The following is a 17,205-nucleotide window of genomic DNA, read 5'->3' on the forward strand; positions in this document are numbered from 1 at the left end:
ACACGTTGTTTGCTGCATTATTTCTGGTCACTGAAAGATGGGGCTGTCATTTAAGACCAAGGACAAGAAGCATATTATTACTCACACTATGATCTATGTAAGTCTTCCCTGTAAAGGGAGCAGGCATGAGAACAGACCCTACATTGTACTCTATTTCTTTCCCAGCTCCCAGATGCAAACGTGGGAAAAGATTTGTTCTCTATTCTTTAGCAATTTGCACTGGCTTCCCCACTGAAGCAGCCCAGAGAGCAAGCTCAGTTTAAATGGCATTAAGATGGTGAAATATCACCATTGGTAGAAAGTCAATTGACTCGGATAACACTTCATTCATTTTGAAACAGCTCATTCTCAGATATGTTCATCGCAGAGAGAAAGAGCACTTGCTGGCGAAACTGACAGTGCCGGAGGGTGGAGGAGGCCAAGAAAGAAAACCGCCGTGGATATGTGCTGAGCTGGAGCAGCGTGCAGGGGACTCCAAGGCAGGCAAGGAGGGGCTCAAGTCTCAGAGCCTGGGAAGGCTTCATAAAGGAGTGTCAGTAGTCGTTAGCTGCTTGGGGAACAAGGAAGAGCTGGACAATTCAAAAGGAGGAAGGGACAAAACAGCCTGCTACACACACACACTGGGGGTGTTCCTGGACTTTTTATTTTTTACACATCCCAGAGAAAGCTACCGTTTATAGCTAGTAGATAAGAACCGGTTTATTACTTCTTCACCAGTGAGAGAGTGCTAACTGAGTGCTTCTGTTGTTGTGTTGGGTAACCTTTGTTTACATAAAGAGTTAGCACACATTTTCTGGAAAGGGCCAGGTAGGTATTTTAGTATTTTCAGATATTGCAGCCCTGTAGTTTCCGTGGGAGTCACAGACAATATATCACGAATAAATGTGCCAACAGAACACTAGGCACACTGAAGTTTGAATTTCATATAATTGAAATATAATATTTCCTGTGAAATAACCTTTAAATTTTTTTCTTGGAGGGCTGGGTCTTAAGATGTGTGGTTAAGGCGAGCCCCATACTCCCTGTCCTCCTGTCTCAGCCTTCTAAGTGCTGGGTGGTTGGTATGTGCCACCATGTCTGGCAATGAATGGCCAAAGCCCCTTTTTGTGAAGGAGGAACTCCAGGATTTGCATCTGCCATCCAAGCCCTAGGCTGGTTGGCTGTATCTCTAGTCCTCCCAACATCTGAAAGCCCAGAAGCCACGCCTAACTGTTGTGGCATATTTGATCACACTGTGTGAAGACGTGTCATTGTTTTACCTCATCTGCCTGAGATACCTTCTGTTTGGTTTAATAAAGGGGCGAACAGCCAATAGCTAGGCAGGAGAGAATAGGTGGGACTTCCAGGTAGAGATAGGAATTCTGGGAAGAATCTGAGAGACGGGGTATTTGCCAGTGAGGTCGGAGATATGGTACCTAGGAGAGGTAATGAGCCGCGTGGTGGAACATAGATTAATATAAATGGGTTAAGTTTTAAGATCTAGTTGGGAACAAGCACAGGCTAAAGCCAAGCTTTTGTAATTAATAAATAGTCTCCATGTCATTATTTGGAGCTTACAGTCCAAAGAAAGACCTGTAAAGCTCAGGGTTCTTTACAAAAAAGGCAGTGGGTGGATTTGGCTGAGTCACAGGAGTCAGTACACCCTCTCCTGCTCAGTGCCTGTAGGAAAGGGTGTCTCTGCACACAAAAGAACAAGGCAAGAGGACTCTCCAGTTAAGTTTTCTTCTCAACAGACAGCTCATTGCCAGGGGACTGTACTGGTAGAAATGTTTTTCTATCAATAGCAAATTGAATAACCTTGGCTGATGTGAGCACTGGAACACTAACACAGGCAACCCTCAAAGTCTTGTCAGCTGAGACAGAAGCAGGTAACGGAACAGATCTTTCTGGCACTCTACCTAACTTTAAGAGAGACATTAAGGAGGTTTAGACATTGAAACCCAGAACAGGATTCTAACTAGTAAGCATTGGTTCTGATGTTTAATTGAAATGTATCCACGCTTTATATATTTGGTGGTCACTCTTATCAGATTAATGCAAGTAATGAGAACCCCTCCCCATCAGTGTGATTGACAGCCCTGCACAAGTTTGAGAAAGACCAGTGCAGATGTTTCTTTCACCTCCTCTGGCCTTCAAAGTCAACATTCCCTCCAAAGCACACTTGATGAAAATAGGGAGTAACTCTGCTGAGTCAGATCTTCTGTCTCTTGCAGGCAGCAGCATGGCAGAGCCTGCAGTGCTCACAGTCTTACATAGTGATGCTTTAATCTCCAGATTCTCATACGGGGGTACTGGCAGGAGAGTGTGGGGCTGGGGACCACCCTCCCTGTGTCTGGTGAAAACTTACATAATTGATCCGGAAGTGTCTGCTGGCCCAGTCGTCCTGTTCTTCCTCAGAGATCATCTCCACGGTGATGTCACCATAAGCGATGGGTTCTTCTGTGAATGGCCAGTAGTGGTCACATTTTACCTAGGCAAGACAGTATGATTTTTATAAACAAACAAATAAACAAAAAGAAGCCAGGGAAGAAATAGAGTATGTGCTCACTGACGGGCAGCAAGGACCCTCATTTCAGAAGAAACATGCAGCCCTGTGGTCAGGGTAAAACCTAGGCAAGTGAGTTGCTTCTCTGATTGGACACAACATCCAGGGCATGAATGAGATGCAGATGGGGGTACTCGTGGCCAATAGGCACACAATGCGTCGGTCCTCACCCTCCTTTTCTCATTGCACTGAGTGAGCATGACGATGATATGAGACTTCTGCTGTAGGACCATCTTCCAGAAATCGTTTCTGGTTTCGGGCAGTGGCCCCTGGGTGGCGATGTACTCCTGCGGTGAGTTGTATCCCTGAAAGATGAGTGACAAGGTTAACACGTCAGCAGCCACCTTCACTCGCACACACCTGTGGGGACAGCTGACATTCTGCTGGTGACGCAGCTGGCAAAGGATCACACACCTACACGGCATTTTCTCCTTCTTATCATGGGAGAGGTAATCAGAGGGACTGTATGGGTCGGTGTGATCTTAAGTTCCTTATGACTTAAAGCTCTGTGATGTAGGAGCCTATCAAATCATGTCCACACCTTTTTATGACCACCACACTCTTCATTGCTGTTGAAATGCACAGGTGCACAGGTGCACAGGTGTACCCTTTGAATCTGGGCTCAGAAGTCTAAAGACAAGGGAGAGACTCCTCGGTGTGACCCCCTTCCTTTTACTCTGCGGGCCTCTCATGAAGGTCTTCCCTCCCACTACCAGAGAGTGGTTCTCAACCTGTGGGTCGTGACCCTTTTGGGGGTCAAAAGACCCTTTCACAGGGGTCGCATATCAGATATCCTGTATTTCAGATGTTTACATTACGATTCATAACAGTGGCAAAACAGTACAGTTATGAGTAGCAACAAAATCATTTTATGGTTGGGGGTCACTGCAACATGAGGAGCTGTATGCAGGGTCGTGGGGTCAGGAAGGTTGGGAACCACTGCATCCTGTGTTCTGAACAGGGACAATGGAAACTGCTCGTTTGCTCCCTGGGCTCAGTTGTTGGACTGGGACAGCTGCTCCCTCTTCATCTCACATACCCACACAGTCCCTATGGTCTCCCACGACCTGGACAGTGCAGTTTTGTGTACTTGGATGCCCAATTTCTTTTTCTACTCACAGGGATATAGTTGGCATTAATGTAGTCTGCTCCTTCTTCTTCGTTCATAGACACTAGTCTCACTCGGCTGAAGTCATCTATGAAGAGGAAGGACAAAAGACATATTAAAAAATCAGAATGGAAGAAAAATTATCCCAACAGTCTCCATCAAATATCAAGTTAAATCAAACCCTGAGGAGGGATCCAATCTACTATAGTTCTGAGTGGAGACTTCCTGTAGCCTTAGCCTCTCCTGATAACACATGATCAGCTTCCCGCCATTCGGCTCCTCCGTCTCTGCAAGAAGTATCTATGGGCACTTCAGGCAGGAACTAATATATCTTGTTACCATATGGAAAGCTATAGAACGTAGCTTCAATGTACGATTCCTGTCTTATGAGGGGATCCCAACAGCCCATGACCTTACACAAGGAACAGAAGACTCAGGGACCTTTTGAAATTATTATCATTGTACTATGAATTTAAATTTCTTATTGCTGAATATAGAATTTAATCTTTAAGGAGTGTGTATGTGTGTGTGTTCACCCACGTGTGTATTAAGAAATAACTATTATTAAACGAACAAGCATATCCACCATCTCACATTGGATTCTTCGGTAAAAGTATGTGGAGCCCACTCTATAATAAAATCTTCAACGTATCACCCAACAGTAGTGACTATTGTCCTTCTAGTGTGTTTAGACCCCCAAGTGTTGTCCTATCAACCTGTACCTCCCCACCCCAATTCCTGTTCGTTCTCTTTTGAGTTATCATACTATTATTGTAGACCTTTTTGATTTTAGTTTTTCATCTTGGTTATTTCCCCTATTCTTTTCCTTTAGTTTATTCTGAAATATAGTGTTAACTCCTTTTTTAAAACATTTCTTTGTATGTTTATATATATAACTATATAAATTTACATATATGTATGTTCACACGCACACACATTAACCCTACGTGGTGTTGAGCTTCTTAAAGAAAATCCCTTCTTGACAGTAACCAACTGTCAATTGTACTTAAGTCTACTCAACAGGACCCAGTACTGGAAACTGAGGTGCCTCCTCAGTGCTGGTGAGGCCATGGCTCTTAGAGGAGACCCTTCAACCACCTCACTAAACCAGAATAATTCCTAGCTGCATTCTAAATACCTACACTTATGCCCACAGGGGAGTGTACCTGTTACCCTTCCTCGAAGAACCTTCCCTTTGCAGCAGGCAGAGACCATTACAGAAAAACATAACTGGTCAAAATGCAGAGACCAACTCATCATGGGTGCCCAGCTCCAATCAATACATCTACAATACAACTCCTGCACGTAACCTCAGGGAGCATTGTGGAATAGGAGACAAAGATTGTAAGAGCCAGAAGAACAGAAGTCTGCTTGTGTTTCCTAGAAATAACAGGGACACTACCTGTTATCTTATGATACTCATGATATCTTAAGGGTATGGATGCCTTAGTGGGGCGATGGTGACGTGTGGAGCACTTGGGAGGCAGAGGCAGGTGGATCTCTATGTAGGCCAGCCTTCTCTACAAGAGCTAGCTCCAGGAGAAGCACCAAAGCTACAGAAAAACCCTGTCTTGAAAAATAAACAAATAAAGAAACAAACAAACAAAAAGAATATGGATGCCTAAAAAAGAGATGAAACCGAGCAACACAAATAAACATCCGATCATAGAAGGGGCTCACAGACCCTACCACCACACAACCAGCTACAGGCCGCTAACAACTGCCGAGAAAGGGAAAATTAGGCTTCCCTAGGGATGAGCTCCCTAATTGTTTATTCAGTTCTAAGTGGTCAGCCCTGAAGGTACAGGCATGTGAGCAACACGAAATAACCTGAGCAAGTTGTATTCATATATGTAACAATAATAACCAAAGGAAAAGCGGCCATGAATTGAAAGAGAGTAAAGGGGCCTGGGAGAAGCTGGAAGGAGGAATGGGAAAGAGGAAAATGGTGTGATTATGTTTTAATTTAAAAATTTTTTAAAGAAAATTGCTTTCAACTATATTATATTTTGTGATCCCATTATTCCCCCCCACTCTCCACTTTACCTCTTGGTCTCCTTGCTTTGTTGACTTTTGTTTGTTTTCATTTTTTTTTCGTGATTTTTGGGCTGTGTGTGTGTGTGTGTGTGTGTGTGTGTGTGCATGAGAGAGAGAGAGAGAGAGAACAAATATATGAAGCTTGGTGGGTGGGGAGGTGAGGAGGACATAGGAGGAATTGAGTTGGGAGAGGACAAATAATATGACCAAAATAAATTGAAAGAAAAAATTTTAAACAAAATCGTTTCTCAATTACCGAAATGTATTGGCTTCAAAGTGGCCAAATTTTGTTGACTCCTAACTTAATTGAATTTTAGTGAATGTGGAAATTAGGGGAAGGCTGTTAGGGGGGCTTTTTAATCAGAAAAGCAAATGTGAAATGTTATTATTATAATTCTACCTGCTTTTATCAAGCAACCACATGAAGAATAGTGATATCTTTCTAGAAGTATCCTTCTTTCTGTGTTTGCCTTCTTGACTAGCCTGCCCTGAGGGTAGTAGAGATGAAAAAAAAAATCAGTCTATATTACAGGCATCATAACTGTCCTACGCATACTTTCTATTGCCTCTCCCTTGAATGTTGCTTTTTATTACAGAATGCTAAACATCCGCTTAACTTGGCAGATGTCAGAGGAAGGTGCTCACCTGCGGTGCTCTGTCTTAGCCCCTTTCGCTCTCAGTGAATTCACAGAAAATATTCCCTAAGAGCACAGATTATCTGATCCCAATTTAGCTAAGCCCCTTTCCCAAAGAGCCAAATGCTTAGTCTCTTCTGCTCAGATGCAATTTATGTAAATGCAGTGTAATGAAATCTCCCTCCACCGAATAAGATCAATGCTTTGGTTAGGCACAGGAAATCGCCGCAATAGCCCTGAAATTCAGACTGCACCGGAGTCTGGCTGGGAACTAGTAAAACAGAGAAAGCGGCAGTAGCAATGCTTTGGCCTTTAAAGACAGGCCTGGGATCAGGGCTGTGGGTCAGCTTACATGGCAGGATGTTCGTGTAGCGGTTTTTGCATCTGTTCAGTGGAAGATCTGCAGCGAAGTGCGGAATATCCAGTCCGATCAGTTTCAACTCCTGCAAATGAGAAAGAAGAGGTTTGAGTTCCTGTGCACAGTGTGGACTGGATGGCTCACTCGCCACCTCAGACTCTGCGCAAGTGAAATACTACAACATGCCCTTGGCTACCTGATAATGCAGTGGGCTCATTTTAAGGGCGGAATGTGCTAATCCACTCCCTTCTCATCAGCTGTCTCCAGTTGATGAATCCGGGAGAAATTTAGGGGGCTTGGAAGCTCACTACATGTTTGCTTAGTTTGGTTTCTTCTCCTGGCCTTCTAGCTTCAGCCAGCCAGAGACCATGGCGGCGAAAGCTGCTAATCTCAGGATTTGGGGCCAACCTAATTGGGACCCATAGCCTGAAGTAGAAGCACCCCGTTGAAACCACACACCTGTGAGTGTGAAAGCTGAGCGTGACAGGCCCTTGATTTTAAGGGTCTCTGTCAGCACGGCAGCAGTGAAATGCTGTCAGTGTGTCATGGAGACAGCTTGAGCTTCTCACAGATCTTCCAGAGAAGCGAGGTCTAAGTGGGGGGCTTGGGAAAGGAAACTCTTTCCAGGTTTGGGATGAAGAGAGAAGCTCACATATAAGTTGTTCCCATAAACCTCTCCCATTCTATGAGAAGATGTGGGTACCGTTTTTCTCATAGACAATAAGCCTCGAAGAAGTAATAAAAAAAGGAGAAAGGGGAGAAAAGAGCAGGCAGCAATCTCCATGGTGTAAAGCAGGACGAACAGTCTCTAAATATCCGGTGGTGGAGCCTGAGAAATGAAGATGAATTGGTTGTACTGAGGCAAGCCCTGGGCTGGAAGGAGAATCGCGTGACCTCAGCTGACCTGTAGGTTGTCCAGTGAATCTATTTCCAAAAGAAGCATGGGTATTTTCACATAAGCAGGTGACTAGTGCAGTTCAAAGGGTTAAGTGGCTGGAAGAGGGGTCCCAACTGTCTGTCCCTGTGTCTTACAGAACACAAGGAGCTTGCCTAGTGTCGAGTCACCCAGCTGTCCTCATTACCGTCTACTGGAATGGCCATTTCTGGGAATCTTCAGTATAGAACTGAAGCAGCAAATCTAGTAAAACCATGAAACATTTCTCACGACGTACTTTTACTGTTTTGATTTTGTAGGTGTGTGTCTGTGTGTGTGGAGAGCCTCTGTATTTGTCCTTCGTTATAGAGTATGCCTCATTCTATAAGCTGACCAGTCACCAGACGCTTTACTTATATTTAGAGAGTTCAGTATTTTGTACATGTGCATATGCATTTGCGTGTTGGCATGTATGTAGGTGTGCCTGTGTGGGGAGGCCCGAGGTTGACATTCGGATCTTCCTCAACTGTTCTCCATTTCTTTTACTGAGGCAGGGTCTCTTACTGAGTCAATCTATTAGGCTAGTTAGCCAGCTTGTCCTGAAGGTCCCGTGTCTCTGCCTCCTGGATGCTGCGATTACAGCGGTCACTTCTCTCACAAGGTCCTTATCCAGGCGTCGCTGACCTGAGCTCCAGAGGGCTTGCACTTCACTAAGGAAGTCCCTTCCTGGGGTGCAGCAAGGCCCACGGGTTCTACTCCTCACAACGCTTCTCAGCGGTTACTTTAAGGAATCAAAGCTAAAAGCTTGCTCTGGAGAAGTAATTTTGGAATCTCTGAGAGATGTTAAGGAGAGAGACATTTGAGGATGTTCCAGGCGATGGAGCAGGAAGATTATCACATCCTTCGCATCTCGATCCAAAGCGCATGCTTCAAGAGCTCTTCTCCAGGAATCAAGGTTTTGGTCTCAGGTCTCTTTCACGTTGGACGTCCTTGCTACTGATTTTATCAGTCCACATTGGCATTCATGATTGCCATCAACACGGATGAAATAACCTCAGGGGCCCAGATTTCTCTTTCTTGCTGATGCTTTATCATATTTTGGCTTCTCAAGACTACAAACTCCTAAGCTTTTTGGAGCAACTGGTGTCATTCTTAAAGATAAATTGGCAAGTTGGTGCTTCAGCACAAATTTGAATCTCCCCCCTATTTCAGACAAAACCAGTGTCATTGTACAGGTTTCTCATTTGAAGGGTTTTCAGCGTCTTGCTATATTACTCTTGTGCCACACACACACACACACACACACACACACACAAAAAAAAAAACACTCTACTTTTGGAAAACTTAAACCAAATCAGTGTTATTTTTTCAGGTTAACTAGAGTAATCTTGATCTTATTTAAATAATGCTTTTTCCTCCATTGATTAAAATATTTAGAAGTGGGCTTTCTTTAGAAAAAATATAAAGGATACTTTATCAAAAACAGTTAATTTGTGAAAATACCTTCCTTAGTTCTGTGTGCCATGTATAAACTGTAAGTCTTTTGAAAGTGGCTCAAATCTCCTCAACATCAATCTAATTATCTCCAAATACATCTTATAATTTCCCCATTCTTGGTTGGCTTATAGTGCTACCCAACAGAATAATCACACTCAGCAAAGGCAAACGTTGCCCTGTGGCTACCAGTTGCGAAACACTCCGATGGTACGGCTGTGTTTGTTTCTGCTTTGTCTGGCTTGGGTCTATAATGACTCCTTTCTTTGCCGTTGTGTGGATAAAATCACAACTCTCCTTCACTCCCCTTCCATACCCCAATTTGGACACAGACTAAAAAGCCTCTGGAATAGATACAAATGGAATCTTAGAAACAGGCTAGGGCTGAGAGCTGGCAGCGCACACGGCAGCTGACTCACGGAGAGACCTGTCATTGACTGTTACCTTCCCAGCAGTTAAGGCTCTAAGTTGGTAGGAGCCGCTTAGTTGACTGAGCAGCCCAAGTGTAAATCAGTCAAGCTGCATTGCAGTAGAGCAGCAGCGGTGTGGACACGGAAGCCGCTTTGCGGGCTTCGCAGTTTAGCTTGTCACCAAGTGAAAAATCAAACAAGCTTCTAGTTCAGTTACTACGCAGTTATTGTCTCTCCAACCATATGGAAACACAGAGACTTAAATCTTCATTAAGACAAAGTGTAGGGGTGATGGGATGGAGCCACATAAATCATTCTTGGGTTTCTGTTCACCTGTTTTGCTTCTAATATAGCCAGTCAAGTTTTTACTTATCGTAGACATCCCTAGAGCATTGAATGGTGTTCACCAAGAAGCGTGTCCATATTAGATCCTATGGATGTAACCCTTTTGTAAAAGCTGACAGATATAAATCACTATGGATCACCAGGGAGAAGCCACGGAAAGGTGGGCTCAGAGTCTGGCTTGAGGCAGCTGCCAGTCGAAAAACACCCAGGACCACCAGAACTGAGCAAGGTAAAGAAGTGCCCTCCAGGAAGCCCCCAGAGGGAGAGAGGTTCCAATGACTCTGCCTTTCTGCTCCTGAATCTGACATCTCAGAGGGTAAATATCTGTTAAGCCAAGAACACTGTGATGACTTGCGAGGGGCCTGATTTAGTTACCCAGTCCTGTAGTGATCAGTACTGGGTCAGAGACTGTTGAATCATTTAACTCTGGAGAAAGAAAGCACAGGCATGTGTACAGTGTTTGTTCATGTGTGTATGTGTGTTGATATGTATGTGTGTGCATGTGTGTTATGTAAGTCTATGTATGTGTGTATTAGTGTGTACGTATGATTGTTGTGTTTGAGTTTATGTGTGTTGTGTATGTGTGTGTGTATGAGTGTGTGTGTGTGAGAGAGAGAGAATGCGTGTGTCTGTATGTGTCTGTTGCCATACTGAACATAAGAGAGTTGTGTGATGGAGGAGAGTCATCTGTTTTGTGTTGATTTCATTGGTTAATAAAGAAATTGCCTTGGCCCTTTTGATAGGACAGCAGCTTAGATAGGCGGAGTAGACAGAACAGAATTCTGGGAGAAAAAAAGCGGAGTCAGGCAGTCGCCATGATTCTCTCACCCACAGACGCAGGTTAAGATCTTTCCTGGTAAGCCACACCTTGTGGGGCTACACAGATTATTAAAAATGGGTTAATCGAGATGTGAGAGTTAGCCAATAAGAGGCTATAGGTAACAGGCCAGGCAGTGTTTAAAACAATACAGTTTCTGTGTAATTATTTCAGGTAAAGCTAGCCCGGTGGTGGGAAGCGACCCGCCGCCGACCCGCCGCTCCTATCACAACAGTTGTGGTTTTAACCAAATGTTGTTAATATTTTTCAGTCATGAGGGCTGAAAAGCCCCAAACCAAGGTGCCAGCAGTGTAGATTTCATTTAATCTGCGGTTTGTAAGCAGCTGTCTGTCAGCTCCCGTGTATTCCCATGTCCTGTCAATGTGAAGCTCGTGGGAAGAGATGGCAAACTCACTAGTTTCTCTTCTGGTAAAGATCTGATCTTACCACTAGACTCCCAGATCCATGACTCTGTCTGTCCTAATTATCTCCAAAGGGCCTGGTCTTCAAACACTGACAGCGAGACTGGGCCCTCAACACAGATGGGAGGAGCATAGTCAATCAGTCCTCATCTAAAACAAGCGCCAGCTGTGTTCTCTCTCAGCGCGAGCTGCGTTGACCCCAGAGGACAACACTTGGTGTTTACTCTGAAAATGACTGGGCATTGGTGGCGAGTGATCTGGGTCAATAAACCACGTATCCGCAGGGGAGGAAAGGGGGAGGGAGCAAAAGTGGAGGTCTCATCTGCAGCAAGTTAACGGCACAGTACAGTTGCAGTGTTTGCTTATCTTCAGGCCACCATCCAGAGGGACGAAAAGGCTTAAAGTAAGTCGTCTAGTGTGATTCTGTATAAGTCTCCTGGGGATGCCAGGACAAGGTGCCACAAATATGCTGACTTAACCCCAAATCAATGTATTGTTTCATAGCTCTGGAGTCCCTAAATCTGAAACCAAGGCATCAGCAAGGCTACATCCCCTCTGCCATGGCTGTGGTGGGAGTTTTTATTGCCTTCCCTAGTGACGCATTCGCCAACAGCTGCACATCGTATGGCTTCTTAAGTTTTGACCATTTTAACCATCTCCACCCATCATAGTCCTATTGGGAAATGAGGTGTCATCCTGTGGTTAGAGCCTCGGCAGATGAGGTAGGGCCCAATTCAGTCCACCAAACACACCTCAGGGAAAGAGTACGGCATCGATGGGAGTCTGATGGGTGGGTAATGGAAGGGAAGAAACAAAAGCAATCTTCCCCAGGGAAGTCTACAATAACTCTCAAGGACCTGGAGACCAAGATGCAGTTCATATCAGGGACGGCCCACAGAGCAAGGCTACGGGGCTAAGTATAGGCCTCTGGAAACTGATCAAATGTCTGGGAAAGAAGGAGAGGAAAGTCAAGTCTTGGAGCAAAGACCTTGTGCCTAAACACGGATGGAGCGATTTGAGGCAGCCCATTCCAGTCAGGATTCCAGGGAATGGGCCTGAGGCACACATAATATCAGCCAAGACTGAGCACATCAGAAAGAAAAGGTCACCTCTTGCTTGACAATCTTATGTTAACCTTTGTAGCCGTATTTCTAAACAAAGAATGTGAGGGTCTTGTGTTCTCGTTGACCACAAATGCCAGAAATCAAGGGGAGAGCGAGGGGTATGTGGAATGCCTTGGAAATGACCCCACCTCATGCTCTGAAGTCTGGCTCTTTCGGGTCCCTCTAATTAGAGACATCAGAGACGAAGCTGTCCCTTTTCGAGTTCCCAGCCTCCTTAAGGAAAAATGCGTGCTTCTGTCAGACAAATAATCAATCTTTTCCCCAGCTGCCAAATCAGAGACTGAGTGAAAGAGAATTTATTCAGAGACTAGGAAGTAGAAACTGATAGCTTCATGTATGACTTAGAGCTGTATTGGTAATATATGTAAATTGGTAATATATGTAAATCTGTTATCTTCGGTTCACGTAATGATTTCAAATGATGCAATTTCTCCCGCGTGTCTGGTCTTTCAATGTCATTGCAGAGATGAACTCAAGTAGCGTAAGCACTCAGATGAGTAGAGCAAGTCCCTGCTTTCACTACTAGGTTTAGCTAGAGTCGGCTGCTTCAGTCATCCGAATACCTTCTCAAGGCACCGTTAGAGCCAGAAGCATTTCCCTCTCACATTTCAGTAAATACGAATACAAAATACTATGAAATCTGATGTCTGCTACATGAATTGAAGGTGAGGCACATGCACAGAAAGCAGCCGCTGGAGCTCAGCGCTTCGCTGAAAACAGTGAAGAAATCATGCTCAGTCTGAGAACATTGTGGGCTGTGGAGATGTGAGAACAAACTGGAGACTGTCATGGAGAAGGGGAAAACAATCAGTGGGTCCCCGGCTGAACGAATGCTTGCCGGAGACATACAGTCCAAGTGTGGATGTAAAGATCCCCGTGGTTCCCACTGAATCATGCACACAGAGTAAGCTTGGAGCCAAGTATATTACACACATGACTAATGGTGTTCTAAGAATAAAGATGTTTGAAAAAACGGTTATTGACCATAAAATCCCTAATCATTTCTCCAGAACCTGGCACCATGGCTGCACTTATGTGTCTGCTTGTCTAGGCTATAGTGCCCAGTGCTATGAAGTTGCTATGATATTGGCAAAATGTGTTGAACTCAGCGGACTCAGAGTAAAGTAGATTACTGCTTGTACATTGGGTGGGACTTATGCAATCAATTAATTGAATTAAGAGGGAAGGTAACTCCCTGACAGAGGAGGGAATTCTGCTCCCTGCTTGCCTTCAGACTCAGGATTGCAACCTCAGCTTCTCTGTGGTTCACCAGGGGACAGCTTTTCCTGAAGATTAGACTTGCTAGTTGTCCTAAGCCAGTTCCTTAAGACAAATCACCCTCTCTGCAATCCTGCTGGTTCTGTGTGCACATGCCACGGGGTTTTTTGGAGAACTGTAACACAAGAGCATTGTAAAGCATGCTGCACAGTGCTCCACACCAAGCCCAATGTTTTGGGAAGTATTACTGATGGAGGACAATCTCTGACTGCACACCTCGAGGAACATTTAATTCTCCCGCCCTTCTCCCACTGTATACTATTAGTAGCCTCCCCCAAGGCATTCGCTAAAGCCACTCCCACACCTCACTGCACAGGAACTGGCTGACTCTTGCTCCCTGGGAAATGACTAATACAGTTCAACCTACTGTCTTATAGGTGAAGAAACTGAGGTTTTGAAAAGTGTGACACACCCCCCCCCATATTGACTTATCAGTGGCCAAATAAATAGAAATCTTTAAGTACAAATGTTATGAACTAAAAAAAGATGTTCTTACATACACTGAACACATAAAAACCAAGCACATAATAAATTGGACATTCAGCATGTAAAGTCTACAATTCTTTTAACATTTCTGCATGGTATTTAAAGCTAGTACATAAATTGCTGATTGTCTGGCAGTGCCCCATCTTTGTTCAGGAATATGGCTATCCCTCACTTAAGGTAATTTAGCCATGCTATCTTGCTCAGCAGACCTTATGTGACTCTTTCTGCTTTAGTAGTCGGTTAAAACGGGCACCGTGACCCAGACTGTCTAGACAAAATTCCCTGTTAATTTTCAAAACACAGATGAGCAAGAGAACGCTATGTGGAGGGGTAAGAAACATGTAGAGTAGGAGGAGGGGACTGAAGAGGGGGAGGAGAGGTTGGATTCTGTGGTAGTTTGAATGTAATTCACCCCCATAAGCTTGTAGGGAGTGTGGCTTTGCTGGAGTAGGCGTGGCCCTGTTGAAGGAAATGTGTCACTGTGGGGGGTTGGCTTTGCGGTCTCATACATGCTCAAGACACTTCCAGTGTCTCAGACTACTTCCTGCTGCCTGTGGGCCAAAATGTAAGAACCCTCAGTTCTTTCTCCAGCACCATGTCTGCCCGCATGCTTCCATGTTCCACCATGTTGATAACAGACTAAACCTCTGAGCTGTAAGCCACCTCAATTAAATGTTTTCCTTTATAAGAGTTGTTGTGGTCATGATTTCTCTTCACAGCAACAGAACTCCAATTAAAACAGACATTGAGTTTTCTACCAAGAAAAAGGAGTTGCCTTGCAGTGAAAGAAAGCAAAGTAAAGACCAGAGGGGAATGGAAGTGAGGAATGAAGGGGCCCTCTCAGGGGTCTGGCTCTAGCTTCCAGCCATCCCTGAGTCCGACCCAGGTTAATCTACTTGGCCCTTCCTTTACTCCCACGAGATATATCTTTCTAGTCAAGTCCCCTTTACTTAGGTGTAAGCTGGTTAGAATTATGTTTCACTTACTATTAAAGTGTTCTTTTATTTTTTCAAATTAAAAAATAGCATTGAAAATTTTTTTTGAGACAGGGTTTCTCTGTTTAAACAGTACTAGCTGTCCTGGAACTAGCTCTTGTAGATCAGGCTGGTCTTGAACTCACAGAGATCCACCTCTCTGCCTCCTCAATGCTGGGATTAAAGGTGTGTAGCAGCACTGCCCAGCAAGACTGAACTTTTAAATAACTATACAGTCTAAAACACAGTAATATTTGCATTTTGTTTTGATGGCATAAACCTCAGCAGAGGTCATGACCTTTAGCTGTGCAACCAATAGCATCTATAGTGGCTTGATGAACAATGTCCCCCAGAGGCGAGTGGGTTTGAGCAACTGGTCCCCAGTTGGTGGCACTGTTTGAGAGGGTTGCAGAACTGTGAGCTTTGCTGGGAGATGTGCCTCCCTGGGGACAGGCTCTGAGACTTTACAGCCTGGTCCCACTTCCTTCCTCTCCGTGCCTCCTTGCTGCTAAGCTTGCCTCAACTGCTGCCACCATACTTTCTGCACCACGATGGACTCTCTAATCCTAGAACTCTAGGTGAAAGGAATCCATTCTTTTCTAATTCACTTTTTGTCAGGGTGTGTCTTATCAGAGCAACAGAAAAGTAACTTATACAGAATCTAATCTCAAAGTAATTAAGAAACGTTTTACTCAGGTTAGAGTTGTGTCCACACCATCATTTTCCTCTCCAGCCTTATAGCCATCCAACTATTCAGTTTTTTTTTTTTTACAGAATTTTGGCTCATTATCAGTCTTTTAAAAATATCTTCCTTCTAGTGACTTACTTTCTGAAATGCTGTTCTTACTGTAGAGCCTGAAATATAATTAGATTTCTGTTATTTGAGCTGTTATATGAGGGTACTATTGATAATTTCATATGCATCTGCAGGGAATAGATAACAGGCCAGGCTTTGGGGGAGATTTATCAAGACATGGTAGTTAGGGGGCTTTGAATTTGGTAATGAATAAAATCCTTCACTGGACAGTGAGACGGCTCAGTGGTAATGGTTCTTCCCACCCAACCTGATGATCCCATGAGTCAGATCCCTGGGCCTCATGTGGTGAAGAGGGGACCTGACTCCTGGAAGTTGTCCTCTGACCTACAAACACATTGTGGCTCACATATATGCATACATATGTACATACATACATACATAAAACATACACACATACATGCACACATATATGTATATACACACAGTAAAAGCAATATTTTAAAGATTCTTTTCACCCTCAAACTCCTTGGAAAAATGCCCATACCCAGACTATTCCTAGTCGGTGTTGACTAAAGTGGTCCGTAGCTGACGAAGATAAAGAAGAAACGGAAAAAAATAAATGTGATAAAACCAGTTACTCTAATGGGAAAGAGAACTTAGAATTAAAAAGAAAATTACAAAAGATCAGAGTCATTTCCTTTATCCGGAATCATGGCTCGGTGTAGCTGCCATGGCTTCTGAGGCATGTGAGGGGCCACGGGGCAGCAGAACCAAGGCCCTAGTTTGTTCTGCCCCTTTGTCTACTGTTTATGTGTGCACTGGTCTCAGTGTGGAGTTCTAGGGAAGGGAGTGTGGATAGTGTCCTTCTCTGTCTACACAAATCATGAACAACTCTGTCCTCCCAGGTTTTCAAAAGAAAGAAAGCCAAACAGCAAGAAATGTTCCCAGCTTCGTGAGTGCCCTGCCCTTGGCTGTCACACTCCTAGGAGACACAGGTCTCCACCTGGTCTTGGGCCACCTGAAGACACACCTGGAAGGCAAGTGCCATGCCAGGTGTTGGTTTTCTTTTCAGCTTCCTTCCTCTTGACTGTTCTTGACTTTTCAAATATGTCATCTCCTGGTCTCATCTATTAACCTTTGACCCCACTCCTGTTCTCTCCCTCCCTGCATTTAGGCTCTCTGAACTCTGGCCTTCTAGACAATTGTGGAGGCCCCTTGATCTGGTCCAGAAGTTAAGCTCCCCCACCCCCAGGAAATAAATTGCCTTCCTTGCTTAGCAGTGGATCCTATGTTCCACCCAATCAGGGAGCAGGGAAGTGACCCCACTGTAAACCCCACCATCCCCATGCCATGTCCATCCCAGAAGGGAGAGACTGCCTCACCACTCACCTCAAACTGAAGAGAGAATTTATAGTCAGAGTCTTTGGCCATATCCTTGATGTAAGAATCAAAGTCATCCAGCTGAACTGGGCTTTGTCAAACAGAAAGAAAGGGATGGTTAAAAATCAACCCAGTGGGCAGCATATTGGTTAACACCACAT

The 17,205-nt window shown here is 44.4% G+C and overlaps 1 protein-coding gene across 2 annotated transcripts in view; it reads right to left on the reverse strand.

Annotated features, from left to right (window-relative positions):
- Positions 1-17,205, reverse strand: part of Ptpro (protein tyrosine phosphatase receptor type O) — a 212,396-nt gene that overhangs the window by 12,108 nt on the left and 183,083 nt on the right. For both annotated transcript variants that reach the window (XM_057785277.1, XM_057785269.1), the window contains 5 exons: positions 17,054-17,135; positions 6,678-6,768; positions 3,665-3,741; positions 2,716-2,850; positions 2,348-2,470 (listed from right to left, as the gene is read on the reverse strand). In XM_057785277.1, coding sequence (XP_057641260.1) covers positions 2,348-2,470; positions 2,716-2,850; positions 3,665-3,741; positions 6,678-6,768; positions 17,054-17,135 — 508 coding nt within the window. The remainder of the gene's footprint in view (positions 1-2,347; positions 2,471-2,715; positions 2,851-3,664; positions 3,742-6,677; positions 6,769-17,053; positions 17,136-17,205) is intronic.

The sequence above is a fragment of the Chionomys nivalis genome, chromosome 1, assembly GCF_950005125.1.
Source record: "Chionomys nivalis chromosome 1, mChiNiv1.1, whole genome shotgun sequence".
Classification (NCBI taxonomy): Eukaryota; Metazoa; Chordata; class Mammalia; order Rodentia; family Cricetidae; genus Chionomys; species Chionomys nivalis.